Genomic DNA, 19,997 nt, shown 5'->3' on the forward strand with positions numbered 1-19,997 from the left:
CTTTGACATTGGCCACGCCTCAATGCCCAGTTGGCCTTCTTTGGCCCAAGTGTTATTGGCGGGCCATTGGCCCTGAATAAGCCCCAGAAGTGACAGTGGGAACCCAGCTGGTCTTGGCCTGCACTAGCCCGCCTTCGTTTGGTCCGAGAGTTAGAGATAAGGCTCGTGGTGGCCTGATTATTCATATTGGAATAGATAATAATTTGACCTGTGTTTAATGGGTTAGTATACCTCTTTATCATATTATCTGAGACTAAACTACTCCATGTCTCATTCTCAGAGCTGTCCTAATTCATCTAGAGCCGCTCTAGTGAGGCAGTCCTCGTTTGAAAAGCCACCACTCTCAGAATGAAGCCACACAAGACTCAGATATGTAAATACAGGAGTTGCAACATCAGATTTAGTTTGTCAAGAGTGCAGTTTGATTTTGCTTTCCTTTCAAGAACTGCTGTATTGTTTTCGCAACGCATCTCTCCAGAGCCATCAGGGCTGTTACAGGCATACACCTCCGACAGGTATTTGATTGTGAAATTCTCAGTATCTCTTTGAGTCAGAAACATTTGGCCAGTAGGGCTTTTCCTCATTCTGCAGAAGTGGATTATAAGTAGGCCTATACGGAAATCTCTGGAAGAGGCAGCAGCATTTATACTTGATTTCCAAACTGCTTTGTAATGGCTAGTGTTTGGACTACTCCAGCTGTTCTTGTAAAACAGGTGTGTTCGTTCACATCTCTCTACCTGGAACCTTCAGCCCTCACGAGAGCTGCTTCTAGATCGATTTACCTTTAAAACGATTATATTTATGCACTGTAAACTCTATTTATTAATGCAGAGAATTTGTGTAGCTGCAACCACATAACGACCGCACTTAAATATCACGGTGACCTTATCTAGAGCAGTGCTTCCCATTTTAATTGACTGTATTCACTCACCCTCATGCTGCTCAAAATCCACATGACCTATGTTCATACGTGGAACACAAAAGGACATGTTCGGTCTCATTAACATCGAAAGTCATTTATGCCAAATATCTAATTTGTGTTCCACAAAATAAAGGAAATCATACCGGTTTGGAACAACATGAAGATTAGTAAATGATGGCAGAATTTTGGGATAATGATCCCTTTAAGCAGGTTACAGGGGGAACTTAGATTTAGATTTTGCTTAGTTAAACTGGTGACGTTTTACAATAAGGTTACATTTGTTATCAATAGTTACATGAACTAACAATAAACAACACTTGTTTACAGCGCTTATTAATCTTAATTTATAGATGTATAGTTACAATGTGTTTGAACTAACACTCTTACAACTCTTTACAGTGTATAATAATGTTCATTTATATGAAGGATAATAATAATAATAATATATAGTCTAATGATTGTGTAAATGATTGTGGAGGAGAAAAGTTGGAGGAAATAATATACATTAATCTCTGCATTAATAGTAAAAACATCTATATAAAGTATATCAAGGAGTTTTGTGAACTGTATTGTAAAGTGGAAACCATTTGAACATCAATGAATGCGTTACTAATGTTTGTTGACTCTTAATTAATGATCAATAATGATAATAAAGTATTTACTGTGCATATTTAAAGTGTAACATATTTCAACATTACCTAATGTGTTCCTAATGTCTGTAACATTATTTAACAACCAATAAAGCATTAATTATGAGTATTGACAGGCCTTATTGTAAAGCAAAAAGCAATTAAACAATCGAATAACTGTCGAATCAACGATCAAAACCACATATATATATTTCTGAGAACATCTGTCTGCACTGTGCAGAAGAAAACTAATAAAAATACAATCTTCAGCATCATGCACACGAATGAGAAAATTGTCAAATAAGTTTTGCATGGGAGAACTCCGCTCACCTTTACTTGTCATGTATTATTAACATTAAACAATGCGCATAAATACTGTAAAGAGTTCACATTAACTATTTCTATTAATTAACATAAACCTAGATATATAAATGCTGTAAAAGGGTGTTGTTTATTGTTCATGTTAGGTAATACCTAAAAAGTGTCACCGTTGAACCTGTAAAACAGTAATTATGTATACAAGGGTATAACTTTCTAGTTAATATGTTAATGCTTTTGTTTTTTTTTTGTTTTTTAAGCATTTAGAAGCATTTGAATGTCCATTGTACCCATGTAAGCTCTGCAAATGACACATACACTTGATTTGACTTTAAGAAAATAAGATATCTTCGGTAGGAGTTGGGTTCAGTCATTTGTTTGGAATACAATCTTAGTAAAAAGTCACCAGACGGAGGTGGATTTCTGCAGACTGATCTCACAGAGGATTCAGAAACAACGATTCTTGAGTTGAACTGCGTCCGAATATATATATATACTTCCCTACTACATAGTATGCCAGTGGAGTAGCATGTCTGAATCCTCAGTATTCAGAACGTCATAAAATCTCGATACATTGATGCGGTGCAGCTGACACTAGTGTTACGAGTGTTACAAGCGTTACGAGCGTTACGAGCGTTACGAGCGCTACGAGCGTTACGAGCGTTACAGAGCGTTACAAGCGTTACAAGCGTTACAAGCGTTACAAGCTACAAGCGTTACGAGCGTTACGAGCTTTACGAGTGTTACGAGCGTTACAAGTGTTACGAATGTTACAAGCTTTACGAGCGTTACAAGTGTTACGAGTTTTACAAGCTTTACGAGCGTTACAAGTGTTACGAGCGTTACAAGTGTTACGAGCGTTACAAGCTTTACGAGCGTTACAAGCGTTACGAAACTGGTATAACTGCACCAACTGAACGATTAAAAATGCTGACATTAATTCATGATTTTCTCTATCTGTAGCATCAAGCTGTCAAACCACAAAAAGACTGAAATACATTGTGTAGGCTGTATGAAAGATACATATGCACAATATATCATCCAGTGATGGCTAGAGGAACTAATCTACGTCCTTTGATAACTATTTGGATCCAATTTAATGGAAAACTTTGTGAGTTGCGCTACAGCCTTCGTAATCAAAGCTGGGTGCCACCAAAAGATGCCGAGCGTCAGCGACGGTGTGCATACCTTCATAGAAAGTAATTGTTTCAAATTTCAAACACACCATGTCATCTGTCAGACACGTCCCTTGTGCAACCTTCCCCCTTAAGTTACCTCGCTACGCACACTTTACTAGAGTTGTGTTGAGAAATATAAGAGACAAAAGCTATTGTGCAATGATTAGCTCTAATTAATATATAACAGTAAACAAGAAATACCTGGATGACCTACTACATCAGGCGAGATTGTGACACTGGACACTTGACTGTCCCATAACCCCACGGGACCTGAAGAGACGTTGTGTTCAAAATGCTGGACTGAAAAAATTATCTGTGGAGAACCGTAAATCAGGGGGTCTTTTCGACTGTACGTACTATTTATTCCAAGAAAGTTGTCACTTGTGCATAAATGATGCTTGTTTAACGAAACCAGAGTAGATTATTTTCATGGTAGTTGTTACTACATCATATTATTGTGTCATGGGGCGTGCCCACATTCCCAGAGGAATTTATACCTAAAGAACGTCATCAAATATAGTACTCTGATAGTATGTGGTTTCAAAGCACTGCCCCCGGTGGTCGAAGCGAGAAGTGTTGCAAAACAAATCAGCAAGTATGAACTCCGGTTTCCGAAATGCCTAAAAAAAGGTGTGCCAAAAGCGAGTTGTTAAGCTAGTTGTTTTTAGCTGTAAACCATAAAGGATGGAGTACAGTGAAGACGGATGCATATTTAATTAACTCTGCTCCCCAACCCTAAATCTAACCGTTTGTGGAATAAAAATGTAAGCATTTCAATACGGGACGAGAACCCCGGGTCTACCATACTCCTGACGCTACATGCTTCCAGTTGTGCCACAGGAGAAAGCAAAAATGATTGAACAAATATCTAATTGGAGATGTCAGTCTCGCTTGTCAGTCTCCCGGCATAACTAGGCCGATGTCAGGGTACTGGAAGATTCGGAAGCAACATGGCGACTTCCAGTGTTACCTTGTGAAACAAAGCTCAGGTGTCCCATTAAAGGGAAAAGAAGCTACATGGTGTGTCTGTTCTACTCCCACTAGATTGTTTTTAATTTGAATATGAATTATTATAATAATGGCTACTTTAATAATATGAATAATAAGGAACACATATCTGGTTTGGTGTCAATGAATGGGTACTTGCGCCCAACTGATGGGGCTGTGAGGATATATAAGACAAAGGTTGGGAAACACCGATCTAGCGTGTCCAGGTCATTTAATTGATCTTTCTGTTTCACTCTAGATGACATGGCGTCCTCAGTACCGTAGTTCCAAGTACCGCCACGTGTTTGGGAAGCCGGCCACAAAGGAGAACTGCTATGATGGTGTACCTATCACCCGGAGCGTTCACGACAACCAACTCTGCGCAGTCAACCCTCGCTTTATCGGCGTTATCACAGAATGTGCAGGGGGCGGAGCCTTCCTGGTGCTGTCCATCCATCATGTAAGTGACACGCCCATCCTTCTTATGTGACTAGCTAGCACTGATGACACTCTTTGATAAGTGGGCTGTGTAGTGTAATGGGAATTTGACCTGTAAAATATACTTTATAGTTTAGTGCTTCAAGTGTTGTTTCTCTGGGTATTCTTGCTATGATGCATTCGTTTATCTCTATTTCAGTATATTTTATTAGTTGCCTTATGGGAGTCTTTCGGTCTACCTTATTTATGGCACTTCTCCACTGCAGTTTAGTGCCGCCTCGACGTGGGTACATCATAGTTGTGCCGCCTTTACTGCCGTGACATCATCTTATACCCGACACAAAACAATAAACAATAGCACAAGCGCTAGCTGTTAGCTGCTAGCTCATTGTGCTGCATAAAGCAGTTGTTCATGGTGATTTTACACAAGTGTAACAGTTAAATTGGTTGTTTTAGAAGGTTTCCAGTAGCTGCTCAACTAAATAAAATGAAGCTCTCAAGCAGAATATAGAGTTAACGTAACAATACGTCCCATCCTCCATCGTGACCAGGGCGCTCTCCCTCCCATTGCTCGCCGGTTTAAATAGCGTCCATTTGGTCGAACCACTTCCACTTTTCCATGATGGTTCTGTCGTCACTTAAGTTTCTGTAACTTTTCCCTGTTGGGAGGTCCGGTGGTATCCGTGTGCGGCCAACAGCTGAGACACTTCCTGAAAGACTTTTTCGTTTCGCGTCATTTCGTTCGTCGCTAACGAGAGGAACATCTGCACCTCGTTTATTGACCACGGCGTGGTTTTGCGCACAGCCATTTCTGTTTACAATTCAAAAGTTGCGTGAACAAATGATACTGTTATCGCTAACTTTAAAACTAGCGTGTTGATGTCCCATGTAGCAAATCCAATGACGCTGTTAGTGGCGATTCTCTCTGATCAATCAGTGATCTGCAGAGTTTTGACTTCACATTTAGGGGGTGTTCACACTTAGCAGGTTTGTTTAGATTAAAGTGAACTCTGGTGCGATTGCTCTGTTAGTGCGGTTCATTTCAACAAGTGTGAACGCTCCCACCCGAACCTTAGCGCGCACTAAACAAGGGGACCGACACCGCCTGAGTAGAGGGTCTCGCCCCGCTTCCAAACAAACTCTGGTGTGGTTTGATTGATATATGAACGCAACATGGACCAAAGACGTCTAAACGGACCAAAAACAGGAAGTGATTTGCCAAATACTGACCTCAAGCATACCTGGTTCTTCTCATCATGGGAGCGATGTTGCCCATTACGAGACATTATGTTCGGGACAGGCGTTGGAATCGGCATCAGCCGTCTTCGCGCTGTTTTGACTCCTTTACACATTTTATTAACTCTTCGTTTGTTCTCAGCTGGTAAAAATACCACCATATATACATATATATATCCAACGAGCGCATTTCGCCAGCATTGTTTTGGATGTTCGGTAAGTTCCATTAAAAAATATACGTCATAAAAGTTGTCCAATCAGGTCGTGACTTTTCCCTGATGGTTTTGTATCGTTAGCTTCGGTGTTGAGAATGCCAGTGTGAACGCTAAACCAACCAGGACTAAATGTATCATTTTCATTTTTGGTCTGGATCAAGAGGACCAAGAGAACCGAACTACAAGTGTGAACGCTCCTTTAGTATCAGCTTGGAACCTCGACCGAGGAGGTCTAAAAAAAAGTACTAGGTACCAGGTACAATCCACAGTGGAAAACCCCCAAAAAGCGAGTCGAGTCGAGCCGTACCGTGCAGTGGAAAGCCCCATTAGTGTATTCTTTCTTTCTTTCTTTCTTCAGGGCAACCAAATATTTCACACTCTGTCTCTGTCTTTCACACACGCTCACACAGGTGACCCTTGTGTTATTTTATCTGCCTTTTGACTCTTTCGTGTTCAGCGGGGTGTTACCAGTCTGAAGACTCTTTTCTGTGGGATTGATGTTAACATAATCCTGCTAACTCAAGACTTGCAATTGTTTACATTAGTTAAACTTACAATGAACAATACTTTTATTTCATCATTTATTAATCTTAGTTCATGTTAAATTCAACATATACTAACACATTTTTTAAATCAAAAGTTGTATTTGTTAGCATTAATCAATGCGCTATAAACTAACAATAAATGAACAATTGTATTTTTGTAACTAATATGAACGAAATCTTTTAAAAAAATACATTTTCATGATTCCTAATGCATTCATTAATGTAAACGAATGGAACTTTATTGTAAAGTGTTATCTGTAGTCAGGGCTGGACTGGTAATCTGGCATACCGGGTATTTTACCGGTGGGCCGACGCACTTTGGGCCGATCAGGAGCGTATTTGCCAGCGGGATAACCGAGCGGGCCGGTGGGTCGGCCGCGAAACGTGCCGATTTGGCCGCGTTAAGCAAAAATGAGCCGCCACGTTATGCAGAAATGTACAGCGAACTCCCCCTCGCCGATTTCTCTTCCCAGTCCAGCTCTGCCTATAGTCTAATGTGTTAAACAGAGATAAGATGTCCATTTTCATAATTGATTGTTGTGGAAATTTACAATCAATGAATAGTTTAATCATTAACGTTAATACCTCAAAACATAGCACAACAAATAATGTGCATATAGGCTATTGTTTACATACAGGTATGATTTAAATTAATACACTTATGAAATGCAATTATTGGCATTTGCTTCTTAAAATATTCTTATTTCTGTGTATTTAACACATTTAGGTTATGTTTACATTTGTGAATTGATTAATTACTGTTAATAATAACTTGTATAGATGTATTAAATCTTCACACTGGGGATCGTGGGATATTTCAGACTTTTGGATTTATTTATTTATTTATTATTGATATTAAGTCAAATCATGACATGATGCGATCACAATGTTTGTCACTTTAAACTGCGGCACAGACCTTTGAAGAGACTGTAAGTCAATCCCTCACAGCCTCGTTTTCATTCACGTTAAAAATCAAAGATGGCGCTAGTAGAGTGAAGAAGGACTAAACTGAGTTGCGTTCACCGGAGCACGTAAGCGGCGGATGACTGTACAGTCTTTACAACGTCTGCTGGCATGATTACAGAACGCATTTGTGCTGAAATGTATTAAACGACAATCTATAAGCTTAATCAGTCACATTAATAACGCCGATTAATTATTAACATCCCTAGGTACTAAACTTTTATTGGTGTCTGAAGCTGAAATGTTTATACATCTGAATCTGTGTGTTCGGAGTTTCCGTGAGGGCCCGGGATTACCTCATGTCTCAGGAATGGCACAGGTTACATGAAAGGCTTGCGGCTTCTGTCTGTCAACTCCCCACTTCCCCCAACCATTAGAGGGAGACTTCAACATTTAGGAACAACTTGATGTTAACTTGAGTGAAAAATGTGGTTTGGTAACTAACAGGACAGAGTGTCCTGAGTATGCAGCACATTTCAAGTACGCTAATCTCAGGACACATCATTTAAACATGTTAGAGCAGTCCTTTGCCCGAGAGGTAACGCTCACAATGGCCCATCTAGATATTAAGAATGATAAAGTCTCGTCACTTGTTAACGGAGTCATTCATGTTACGTAATTGTCTTTTTGCCTACTGAAGGATGTTCTTCTTGCTTGGACTTGCTTCTGCTGTCTTATGTAGACACATTTGGTATGCTACGATTCTTGCCTAAACTTGTGAAGACTACTTGGATACGACCTAGTTTTGTTTGTTCCCCTCTGATACTGCAATCCTACTTATTAATCAGTAAATACTCTGTAAAATATCTAAAGACGTTTATTTTGTCTTGTTGCATTTGTAGATGTTTTTATATGTTTCAAGCTAAATTTACATTGGAAAAAAAAATTCAATTGAAGAAAACACTTATACTTCAGATATATTCTCTGAAAACAAATATTATATTTACACTTTCAACTACAAAACAAGACAAATTATATATTTATATATTTTTGGTCATTTAAATATTTTAGGCCAGAAATGTTCTTGCTAATGTGGAACAGATTGTATGATGACTTTCTTGGTTTTCACAAAATTTATATCACCTTTAAAGGGACAGTTCACCCAAAAATGAAAATTCTCTCATCATTTATTCATCCTCATGTCATCCCAGATGTGTGACTTTCTTTCTTCTGCAGAACACAAATGAAGATTTTTAGAAGAATATTTCAGCTCTGTAGGTCCATACAATGCATATGAATGGTGACCAGAACTTTAAAGCTCCAAAAAGCACATAAAGGCAGCATAAAAGTAACCCATAAGACTCCAGTGGTTTAATCCATGTCTTCAGAAGTGATATGATAGGTGTGGGTGAGAACAGTTCAATATTCCCATCTTTTTTACTGTAAATCTACACTTTCACTTTCACATTCTTTTCTTTTGTTTTTTGGCTATTTGCATTCTTCATGCATATCGCCACCTACTGGTCAGGGCTGGTCTAAGGGGGCTATTTATAATAAAAAAAAAAACATAAATATTGATCTGTTTCTCACCCACACCTATCATATCACTTCTGTAGACATGGATTAATCCACTTTAGTCTTATGGATTACTTTTATGCTGCATTTATGTGCTTTATTGGCACTTTAAAGTTCTGGTCACCATTCATATGCATTGTATGGACCTACAGAGCTGAAATATTCTTCTAAAAATCTTCATTTGTGTTCTGCAGAAGAAAGAAAGCCACACATCTGGGATGGCATGAGGATGAGTAAATGATGACAGAATTAAAATGTTTGGGTGAACTGCCCCTTTAACTAGAGCACTTAATTAGAATGGCACTTAGGCAGAAAGTTGTGTGATACTTTCACGGTGGGTTTGATGTGCTGCATTAGTGTGTACATCAATCTGCATTTTTCTTTGTGTTTCAGACTGGCAAGGTCGATCCTCATCATCCAAAGGTTTCGGGTCACAGAGGCAATGTGCTTGACATCAAATGGAATCCCTTCAATGACTTCTGCATTGCATCCTGTTCAGAGGACGCCACAGTAAGTGTGAACATACAGTGTGTTGTGTACACTTCAAATGTATGTTTTACTCACTAAAACTGATCTGCACCGTACATAAAAATCTACAGTGGCCACAAACCACAAATTCACCACTTATTGTTTTTCACACGCATTCGGTGAATGGGACGCTCATTTGCATGTGAAAATAATAAGTGGGCATTTTGCGGCACGTTTGCAGAAATTTCGCAGCAACTCCACATTTTTTGCTGAATTCAGAAAACTTTTGTTTGTACACGTTTATTGTTCAGGTAAAGATCTGGAACATTCCTGAACATGGTGTTATGAAGAATATCACAGTGCCTTGGAAGGAACTGCAGGGTCATTCACGACGTGTCGGGCTGATTGAGTGGCATCCCACTGCCAGCAGCATCATTTTCAGCACCGGCTACGACTATCAGGTACTTCAACTATACACACTGTGTACAGGAGCTTTTCAAGTGCTGACGTGTCACACGTTGGTTTTTCATTGTCCCTGGGGCAGTGAACGTGGGCACAGCTTTAAATTCCTTTCAGTATTCCTTACAAGTAACTGTAGGACTATTAACAGAAGAAAATCCCTCTTCCCCAAAAGTCTTGTGAAGAAACTGGTTTCCCACTGACTAACAAACAGTAGCGCCTCTTCTTAATCGGATTTTAATTTATGACGTTTTCTTTATCTTTTCGGGTAGTTTCATCCTTAATGAAATTGAAATGTGACATTTGTGGTGGTGATGCTTCATGATTTGGAGCATCTTAAATCCCCTTAATTTAAGCAGCAATACCTTTAGAGTTACTATGAAGCGGCTTCTTAAAGGGGCAGTTCACCCTAAAATTTAAATTCTGTCATCATTTCATCACCCTCATGATATTCCAGATGTGTGACTTTCTTTCTTCTGCAGAACACAAATGAAGATTTTTAGAAGAATATTTCAGCTCTGTAGGTTCATACAATGCAAGTGAATGATGACCAGAACTTTGAAGCTCCAAAAAGCACATAAAGGCAGCATAAAAGTAACCCATAAGACTCCAGTGGTTTAATCCATGTCTTCAGAAGTGATCCAGTCAGTTTTAGATGAGAAGAGAATGAAAATGTAACTCTTTTTATCACAGTACACCTTGCCATTGCAGTCTATACACACAATCATGATTTCAAGCTGGATAAAACTTCCTAGTTCTTGACGCATGAGAAGAGCGCTAGATGGCACTAGAAAGTGTAATCAAGCTTCAAATCCAAATTGCCAAGGAGACTGTTGATGTCAAGGATTTATTAGAAGAAAAAAATATGTTCTATTTCATAATGTTCTCACCCAAAACCAATTGAATCACTTCTGAAGACATGGATTAAACTACTGGAGTCTTATGGATTACTTTTATGCTGCCTTTATGTGCTTTTTGGAGCTTCAAAGTTCTGGTCACGATTCACTTGCATTGTATGGACCTACAGAGCTGAAATATTCTTCTAAAAATCTTCATTTGTGTTCTGCAGAAGAAAGAAAGTCATACACATCTGGAACAGCATGAGGGTGAGTAAATGATGAGAGAATTGTAATTGCTTTGAGGGGTTTGTTGCAACTGGTTGCAGTACCCTGAGTGTGTTCATGTGTGTGTTCTTGTATAGATTATGGTGTGGAACCTGGATGTTCCTGAGCAGGTGGTCAAGAACCCTGTGCGGACCATCAGTGTGCACTCAGATGTGGTTCTGTCCATGTCCTTCAACACTGATGGCAGCAGACTCGCCACCTCCTGCAAAGACAAGAAGATCAGAGTCATTGACCCACGTACTGGAATCCTTTTACAGGTGTGTGTTTCCACCTCTCTGCTCTCACCTGTGGAGGAACAGTTTGCATGATGTTTCTGAATCTCATACAATAAAAGGTGGAACCAATCATTTCCACAAAACTATGTATCCTGTCTTTGCTTAGTTTAATTATGAGTTGGGATACAGACACCATTTGCAATTCCCCTTGTCCTTCCCTCTGACAGCACACATCTAACTCTAGCACGGAAACACCTGAAGTGTGTTACGTAGAGGTCAGTGAGAGAAAGACAAAATGTGAATATATTTGTAAGTCTCATTCAAGTGTGCTGTGTTGTTTCAGGAGACTAACACCAAAACGCACAAAGGCATTAAAGTGCTATTTCTGGGAAACCTGAAAATGCTCCTCTCCACAGGAAATTCACGCTGGAACCATCGTCAGATTGCACTTTGGGATCAGGTAAGGGCTCTTGAAGAAATTAACTTTTCAGGGGTCTGGGTATCTCAGCAAGTATTGACACTGACTATCACACCTAGAGTCACATGGGGTAACCAAATTGGCCCGGTTGCTAGGGAGGGTAGAGTCACATGGGGTAACCAAATTGGCCCGGTTGCTAGGGAGGGTAGAGTCATATGGGGTAACCAAATTGGCCCGGTTGCTAGGGAGGGTAGAGTCACATGGGGTAACCAAATTGGCCCGGTTGCTAGGGAGGGTAGAGTCACATGGGGTAACCAAATTGGCCCGGTTGCTAGGGAGGGTAGAGTCACATGGGGTAACCAAATTGGCCCGGTTGCTAGGGAGGGTAGAGTCATATGGGGTAACCAAATTGGCCCGGTTGCTAGGGAGGGTGGAGTCACATGGGGTAACCAAATTGGCCCGGTTGCTAGGGAGGGTAGAGTCATATGGGGTAACCAAATTGGCCCGGTTGCTAGGGAGGGTAGAGTCACATGGGGTAACCAAATTGGCCCGGTTGCTAGGGAGGGTAGAGTCACATGGGGTAACCAAATTGGCCCGGTTGCTAGGGAGGGTAGAGTCACATGGGGTAACCAAATTGGCCCGGTTGCTAGGGAGGGTAGAGTCACATGGGGTAACCAAATTGGCCCGGTTGCTAGGGAGGGTAGAGTCACATGGGGTAACCAAATTGGCCCGGTTGCTAGGGAGGGTAGAGTCATATGGGGTAACCAAATTGGCCCGGTTGCTAGGGAGGGTAGAGTCATATGGGGTAACCAAATTGGCCCGGTTGCTAGGGAGGGTGGAGTCACATGGGGTAACCAAATTGGCCCGGTTGCTAGGGAGGGTAGAGTCATATGGGGTAACCAAATTGGCCCGGTTGCTAGGGAGGGTAGAGTCACATGGGGTAACCAAATTGGCCCGGTTGCTAGGGAGGGTAGAGTCACATGGGGTAACCAAATTGGCCCGGTTGCTAGGAGGGTAGAGTCACATGGGGTAACCAAATTGGACCGGTTGCTAGGGAGGGCAGAGTCACATGGGGTAACCTCCTCGTGGTCACTATAATGTGGTTCTCCCTCTCGGTGGGGCGTGTGGTGAGTTGTGGATGGATGCCGCTGAGAATAGCGTGAAGCCTCCACACGCGCTATGTCTCCATGGTAACGTGCTCAACAAGTCACGTGATAAGATGCGCGGATTGACAGTCTGAGACGCGGAGGCAACTGAGATTCGTCCTCCGCCACTCGGATTGAGGCGAGTCACTACACCAGCACGAGGACTTGAGCGCATTGGGAATTGAGCGTTCTGAACTGGGGAGAAAATAAAAATAATAAAAAAACAATTTTCAGGGGCATTTTATTACCTTTATGGGTGCATATTTTTCCAAACATCTAAAAACAGAAATTGATGTCAAATTCTTCGAATGAATCTTTTAACTGAAATACATTTTTCAATCTGAACAATTAAGGCTGTTTCCTATCAAATCTAATCAACATCAAATACAAAAGTAGCTAAAAATAATGCCGACAATAACCCCAAAATGCTCCTCTGGAATACGTTTAAATATTTGTCAGGTCTCTGTGTAAGATTGTACAGATTTCTACTGTAAATGTTGATGTAATCAGAGTTTATTCACATTGTGTGTCTTCAAAGCTGATTTTAGTGCTTTCATCACAACTCACATCTGAAACAGTGAAAACTCTGACAGATACAGATTAAACTATTACACTTGTGTGTCTGTAGAGCCATAATTAGATAAACCTAGAATAGAATAGAATAGAATACATTAATGTTGAATAATAGATAAAACAAGGGTGTTCACTACGCCGCCTCATTTCTAATATCTGGGGCATTTTTGTCACTCTTGAGAAAATGTTTGTCTTGAGTTATGCTTGACATCTGGTATGTAAAATATGTGTTCAAAGACGAGATCTACACAATCCATTTGCCATTGAATAATGTCTCTCTTAAATGCACGGGTGTTCCGGCAAACATTATTACATATTCAGGTCTTTAGTGACCCGGCATGTATATCCATCACTAATGGATCAACAAATGCCCAGATAGTGTCACATATTCAAAACATTTTCAAGACAATTAGAAAATAATAGAATAGATGATGTTTTTATTTTTCATATATCAAGGAGATGATGCCAAAAATCTAGAACAGGATTCATTAATGTCACAGTGAAATGAGACGCAGCTGACGGTCAAACACACATAACACACATCATACACATGAGCTACACATACTGTGTGTATATTATCAGGCACTTATTGAATGTAAATAGATGCACGATTAACATCATTTCCATATGATAACTATCATATCAGACTGTTCATGTGTTACACTTGCTATAGTTTACTGCAATGTTGCTTCTTCATCAAGTAACAATGTCAAATGTCAATCAAGTCAATCATTCAAACATCAGCGGTAACTTGAGGAAGAAATAGCATGTATCTAAAGGTCACTAAAGACTCGAGGTATGCAGGTTAATACCCTTTCTGTTCTTTACAGTCAGTTGTTGACAAACAACAACAACAACAACAAAACATTTCATTCTAATCACACAGCACGGTTGTGCAAAAACACACGTCCTCTCTTGTTAATATGAGCTCATTGATCCTGGCGGTCTTAAAAAGACAGTACAGATTTATTACGTGTTCTACATAACGATGTAAATACTTGTAAATAGTACAAATTATGCATGTAAACAATAAACATGTAACAAAACACATATATCCAGTATAAGACAATGGTACGGCAGTTCGTTCACGCTCAGGCCCATCCTCAATCTGACAGCTGTGAGAGCAACAAATGAGCGGTTTTAATGTCACAAACATAGTATAGCGGTTATTTATAATGATTATTACCCCTCATATTGGTCTCTCTCTCTCTCTCTCTCTCTGTGATGAGTCTATTATGGGGTTGAATTATGGATGTCATTCACTTTTTATGGAAATATGTGAATCAGAGTTTTGGTTCAATGAAAAAAGTTTGATAGATGTTTTGAGTTAATGTGGTGTATTAATGTGTGTGTGTGTGTGTGTGTGTGTGTGTGTATTAATGTGTGTGTGTATTAATGTGTGTGTGTGTGTGTGTGTGTGTGTGTGTGTGTGTGTGTGTGTGTGTGTATTAATGTGTGTGTGTTTGTATTAATGTGTGTGTGTGTGTATTAATGTGTGTTTGTGTGTGTATTAATGTGTGTGTGTGTGTGTGTGTTAATGTGTGTGTGTGTGTATTAATGTGTGTTTGTGTGTGCATTAATGTGTGTGTGTGTGTGTGTGTATTAATGTGTGTGTGTGTGTGTGTGTGTGTGTGTATTAATGTGTGTGTGTGTGTGTATTAATGTGTGTGTGTGTGTATTAATGTGTGTGTGTGTGTGTGTGTGTGTGTGTGTATTAATGTGTGTGTGTGTGTGCATTAATGTGTGTGTGTGTGTGTGTGTATTAATGTGTGTGTGTGTGTGTGTGTATTAATGTGTGTGTGTGTGTGTATTAATGTGTGTGTGTGTGTATTAATGTGTGTGTGTGTTAATGTGTGTGTGTGTGTGTGTGTGCATTAATGTGTGTGTGTGTGTGTATTAATGTGTGTGTGTGTGTGTGTGTGTGTGTGTGTGTGTGTGTGTGTGCTGCAGGAGGACCTCTCTCAGCCGTCCTATTCAGAGGACTTGGATGGCTCCTCTGGTGTCCTCTTCCCTTTCTATGACCCTGACACGCACATGCTTTACGTAGCTGGAAAAGTGAGCACATATAACCTGGATTACCAGATTACAAGTGTTTTTAGTGCTGTGTTGATATATTAACGGTAACGGATGATGCAATTCTCCCTTAATCTTTAGGGTGATGGTAATATCAGATATTATGAAATCAGCCCAGAGAAGCCATATGTGCACTATCTGACAGAATACCGCTCTCTTCTTCCACAAAAGGGAATGGGTGAGTATGAGCCATGCATGCATGTGCACACATACACACCAACTCATAACAAACATTCATCATAAATGTCAAACCAGCAGTACAGTGACTTCTACAACATCATTTGAATAGCAAATATTGTTATAAAAGCTGGTTCATCCTTACTGTGTTTGTTGTCATTTTGTTAATTAGAACGATTCAGGTTGGGTGAGTAAATGCTTTAGGTTTCAGGGGAAGCACTGTACTATTATTGTCATGCTGTCGATGATTTAAAACAAGGCCACTAATGGTGGTTACGAATCCCTCCAAAAGCAATATGCACCTTCACTGCTTTCACTTGTAGGTTGGCTGTGATTTTGTGATCAGCGTGTCTGTTTTTACGTTCTCTTTTAGGTGTCATGCCAAAGCGAGGGCTTGATGTGTGTTCCTGTGAAGTGTTCAGATTCTACAAGCTTGTGACAATCAAAAGTCTCATAGAACCTCTATCCATGATTGTTCCACGAAGGGTATCATCCCATTCAAACATGCATTCAAATACAGAATTTTATTAACATGGATTTGCCATTGTTTAAAGAGAAAGGAAGTATAACTAGAATTTCATAGATTTCAGTTGCTGTCCCTAGGGTTGCCACCCATCCCGTAAAATACTGGATCGTTCCCTTATTTAAAGACAAAATGTTGCATCCTGTATTGAATCAATACGAGACAGGATTTGTTCCATATTTAAGCTGGTTGTTGCAAAATCATTCAAGATCGTTGATTTAACCTTGATATTCCTTGTATATATAGCCTACGGTGGGTAAGGGACTGACTGAAATGTGCAGACATTGTGCAAAACTGTCGAGGGTGTGGTAAGGGACCGACTGAAATGTGCAGACATTGTGCAAAACTGTCGAGGGTGTGGTAAGGGACCGACTGAAATGTGCAGACATTGTGCAAAACTGTTGAGGGTGCTGTAAGGGACCGACTGAAATGTGCAGACATTGTGCAAAACTGTCGAGGGTGTTGTAAGGGACCGACTGAAATGTGCAGACATTGTGCAAAACTGTTGAGGGTGTTGTAAGGGACCGACTGAAATGTGCAGACATTGTGCAAAACTGTCGAGGGTGTTGTAAGGGACCGACTGAAATGTGCAGACATTGTGCAAAACTGTCGAGGGTGTTGTAAGGGACCGACTGAAATGTGCAGACATTGTGCAAAACTGTTGAGGGTGTTGTAAGGGACCGACTGAAATGTGCAGACATTGTGCAAAACTGTCGAGGGTGTTGTAAGGGACCGACTGAAATGTGCAGACATTGTGCAAAACTGTCGAGGGTGTTGTAAGGGACCGACTGAAATGTGCAGACATTGTGCAAAACTGTCGAGGGTGTTGTAAGGGACCGACTGAAATGTGCAGACATTGTGCAAAACTGTCGAGGGTGTTGTAAGGGACCGACTGAAATGTGCAGACATTGTGCAAAACTGTCGAGGGTGTTGTAAGGGACCGACTGAAATGTGCAGACATTGTGCAAAACTGTCGAGGGTGTGGTAAGGGTTCGTCTGAAAAGTGTAGACATTGTGCAAAACTGTCGAGGGTGTGGTAAGGGACCGACTGAAAAGTGTAGACATTGTGCAAAACTGTCGAGGGTGTGGTAAGGGTCCGTCTGAAAAGTGCAGACATTGTGCAAAACTGTCGAGGGTGTGGTAAGGGACCGACTGAAATGTGCAGACATTGTGCAAAACTGTCGAGGGTGTGGTAAGGGTCCGTCTGAAATGTGCAGACATTGTACAAAACTGTCGAGGGTGTGGTAAGGGTCCGACTGAAATGTGCAGACATTGTACAAAACTGTTGAGGGTGTGGTAAGGGGCCCTCTGAAAAGTGCAGACATTGTGCAAAACTGTCGAGGGTGTGGTAAGGGACCGTCTGAAAAACGTTAGCCATCACCCCCCCACCCCGTCAACAACTCTAGAGAGAGTGCCCTTGTATTTTACAACTTCAAAAGTGGCAACCCTAGCTGCCCCTCATGATAGTAACCCAACAGCCTGGTCTTATGAACACTATGTAACCGTGGCAACTTTTTTGCTAAACAAATTTAAGTTCTTCATTACACGTTTCGCTTCAGTTTCCCAGTGAAATGTCCACCGAGGGGCGCCAAAAGCGAATGAAATGTTGTCTTAATTAGACAAGGTTTTTAATGTGGATTTTAGATGCATTAGTTTTAATGAGTAAAACATGCCTCCCTAACCTAAAACTTTAGCCTAAAACAGAGAATGTTTAGCAGACCACTTCTTAAATGAATGCGAGAAATAGGAACACCCTATCAAGAAGCTCTAGCGCCCAAAGGTCAACGGATGTAGAAAGGAAGTCCCGTCTACTATTAAAAGAGCCAATCACCTTTTAGATGCAGACATCACCTGTCAATCAACTCCAGATCTCGCATGCACATTATCTATACAAGCTGGGAAAATTGCGCGTTTTAGCGTAAATGACGTAAAGAAGCACAATTTATGATATTCCGATATTATCAAATTTTATTGCTGATTTGAAATATGTTCTTTGGTCGTAATCTTGACCATCCGTTATTGAGATTTCGGTGTCTCCCCCATTGAAGTAAATAGGAGCTGCAGCGAGAGTGTTCCAGAGATGACCGACAGTGCTAGAAAAGCCTAAACCTAACCAATAGTGTGCTAAAAGCAAATGAGAGGTGAACAAAACAGACATCCTTACCCATACACTTCAACCTAACCGATAGTGTTTTAAAAGCAAATGCGACATGAAAAGCACATTTCTGAAGTAACCACATCATTTTGTTTGGCTTCTATGACACTTTCGTCTCATGTGTCGGCTTGTGAGCTTGGCTGGGCTTGCACCGCAGTCTTCCGAGTTCAAAGTCCAACACTATCAGGTGAGCTGCCACGGATGCTAATAACATTGGTATAAGTGTGTACATGTAGGCTAGTCTGTAACACGAGCGTGAAAATGTGTCGTTTTTAATAAAAATGTTGATATCATAAAATGTGTGTGAGTAATGGAGTGAAAAATAAGTGTTTATAAAGTCACATTCATCCATTGTACTCGTGATTTGTGTGAAAGTGAAGAATACGCACGTTGTTGTAGCGCCTCTAGTGTTCATTTCACCAGGAAACTGCAGCGGAACATAGAACGCGACATTCAGTATAAAACTCTAAATGTAGTTATAGTAACGTTCATTCTATGAGTCTAGATTGGATCACAAACAATTTGCCATGTTTCTTGTTCTGCAGTCTGAGTCCTATCAAGAGGACATTTACCCCATGACAGCCGGAAACCAGCCTGCCATGACAGCGGATGAGTGGATCAGAGGTCTAGACAAAGGTTTGAGCCTCTTAAAGGAACAGTTCACCCATAAATACTGTCATCATTTAATCACCTTCATGTTGTTCTAAAGCTGTATGACTTTCTTTCTTCTGCGGAACACAAAATGAGCTATTTTGCAGAATGTCACATTGTTCATTTCATTTGAAATAAATGTGGACTTTTTTTTTACTGAGAAGCTCCAAATAGGAAATAAAGCTCCATAACAATAACATAAAATAGTCCATAACGGAGGTCTGCACAAGCCTTTAAATAAAACCAGACCCTTAACCAAGACCATGTGACCTGAATCAGATTTTAAGACCAAACTGAAATCGCTCACTCTCTTTTAAAAAATATTCTCCTGTGCTAAGGCTGTATTTTATGTAAGCGTCATGGGCAACATTTGTAACAGAATTGTAACACTAAACATACACAGAGCAGAGCAGAAGGGAACAAATCATTGCTTACCGTTTATCAAGCGTCTGAACTTTTCTTGGTGTAGAACAATCTGGAGTCTTGTGTAACAATGTAACAGTCACGTGAACTCCTCTTTGCTGACAGAACTCCTTCAGAACGTCGAATCTTTGTGACTCTTGCGCTAAAAACAATTCAGACGCAGCGCAAGGAATGAAACAGAATGCATAACCAAATTGGCCCAGTTGCTAGGGAGGGTAGAGTCACATGGGGTAACCAAATTGGCCCAGTTGCTAGGGAGGGTAGAGTCACATGGGGTAACCAAATTGGCCGGGTTGCTAGGGAGGGTAGAGTCACATGGGGTAACCAAATTGGCCTGCTAGGAGGGTAGAGTCACATGGGTAACCAAATTGGCCGGTTGCTAGGGAGGGTAGAGTCACATGGGGTAACCAAATTGGCCCGTTGCTAGGAGGGTAGAGTCAATGGGGTAACCAAATGCCGGTTGCTAGGAGGGTAGAGTCACATGGGGTAACCAAATCGGCCCGGTTGCTAGGGAGGGTAGAGTCACATGGGGTAACCAAATTGGCCGGTTGCTAGGGAGGGTAGAGTCACATGGGGTAACCAAATTGGCCCGGTTGCTAGGGAGGGTAGAGTCACATGGGATAACCAAATTGTCCCGGTTGCTAGGG

General features: G+C 40.8%; 1 protein-coding gene across 1 annotated transcript in view; it reads left to right on the top strand.

The window, feature by feature from the left end:
• coro2aa (coronin 2Aa) overlaps nucleotides 1–19,997 on the top strand; it is a 40,168-nt gene that overhangs the window by 15,333 nt on the left and 4,838 nt on the right. The window contains exons 3-11 of the mRNA XM_052137306.1: nucleotides 4,294–4,494; nucleotides 9,340–9,456; nucleotides 9,726–9,875; nucleotides 11,075–11,254; nucleotides 11,556–11,672; nucleotides 15,299–15,403; nucleotides 15,503–15,599; nucleotides 15,972–16,084; nucleotides 18,822–18,912. Of these exons, the coding sequence (XP_051993266.1) occupies nucleotides 4,294–4,494; nucleotides 9,340–9,456; nucleotides 9,726–9,875; nucleotides 11,075–11,254; nucleotides 11,556–11,672; nucleotides 15,299–15,403; nucleotides 15,503–15,599; nucleotides 15,972–16,084; nucleotides 18,822–18,912 (1,171 nt within the window). The remainder of the gene's footprint in view (nucleotides 1–4,293; nucleotides 4,495–9,339; nucleotides 9,457–9,725; nucleotides 9,876–11,074; nucleotides 11,255–11,555; nucleotides 11,673–15,298; nucleotides 15,404–15,502; nucleotides 15,600–15,971; nucleotides 16,085–18,821; nucleotides 18,913–19,997) is intronic.

Source organism: Xyrauchen texanus, chromosome 11 (genome assembly GCF_025860055.1).
Source record: "Xyrauchen texanus isolate HMW12.3.18 chromosome 11, RBS_HiC_50CHRs, whole genome shotgun sequence".
Taxonomy (NCBI): domain Eukaryota; kingdom Metazoa; phylum Chordata; class Actinopteri; order Cypriniformes; family Catostomidae; genus Xyrauchen; species Xyrauchen texanus.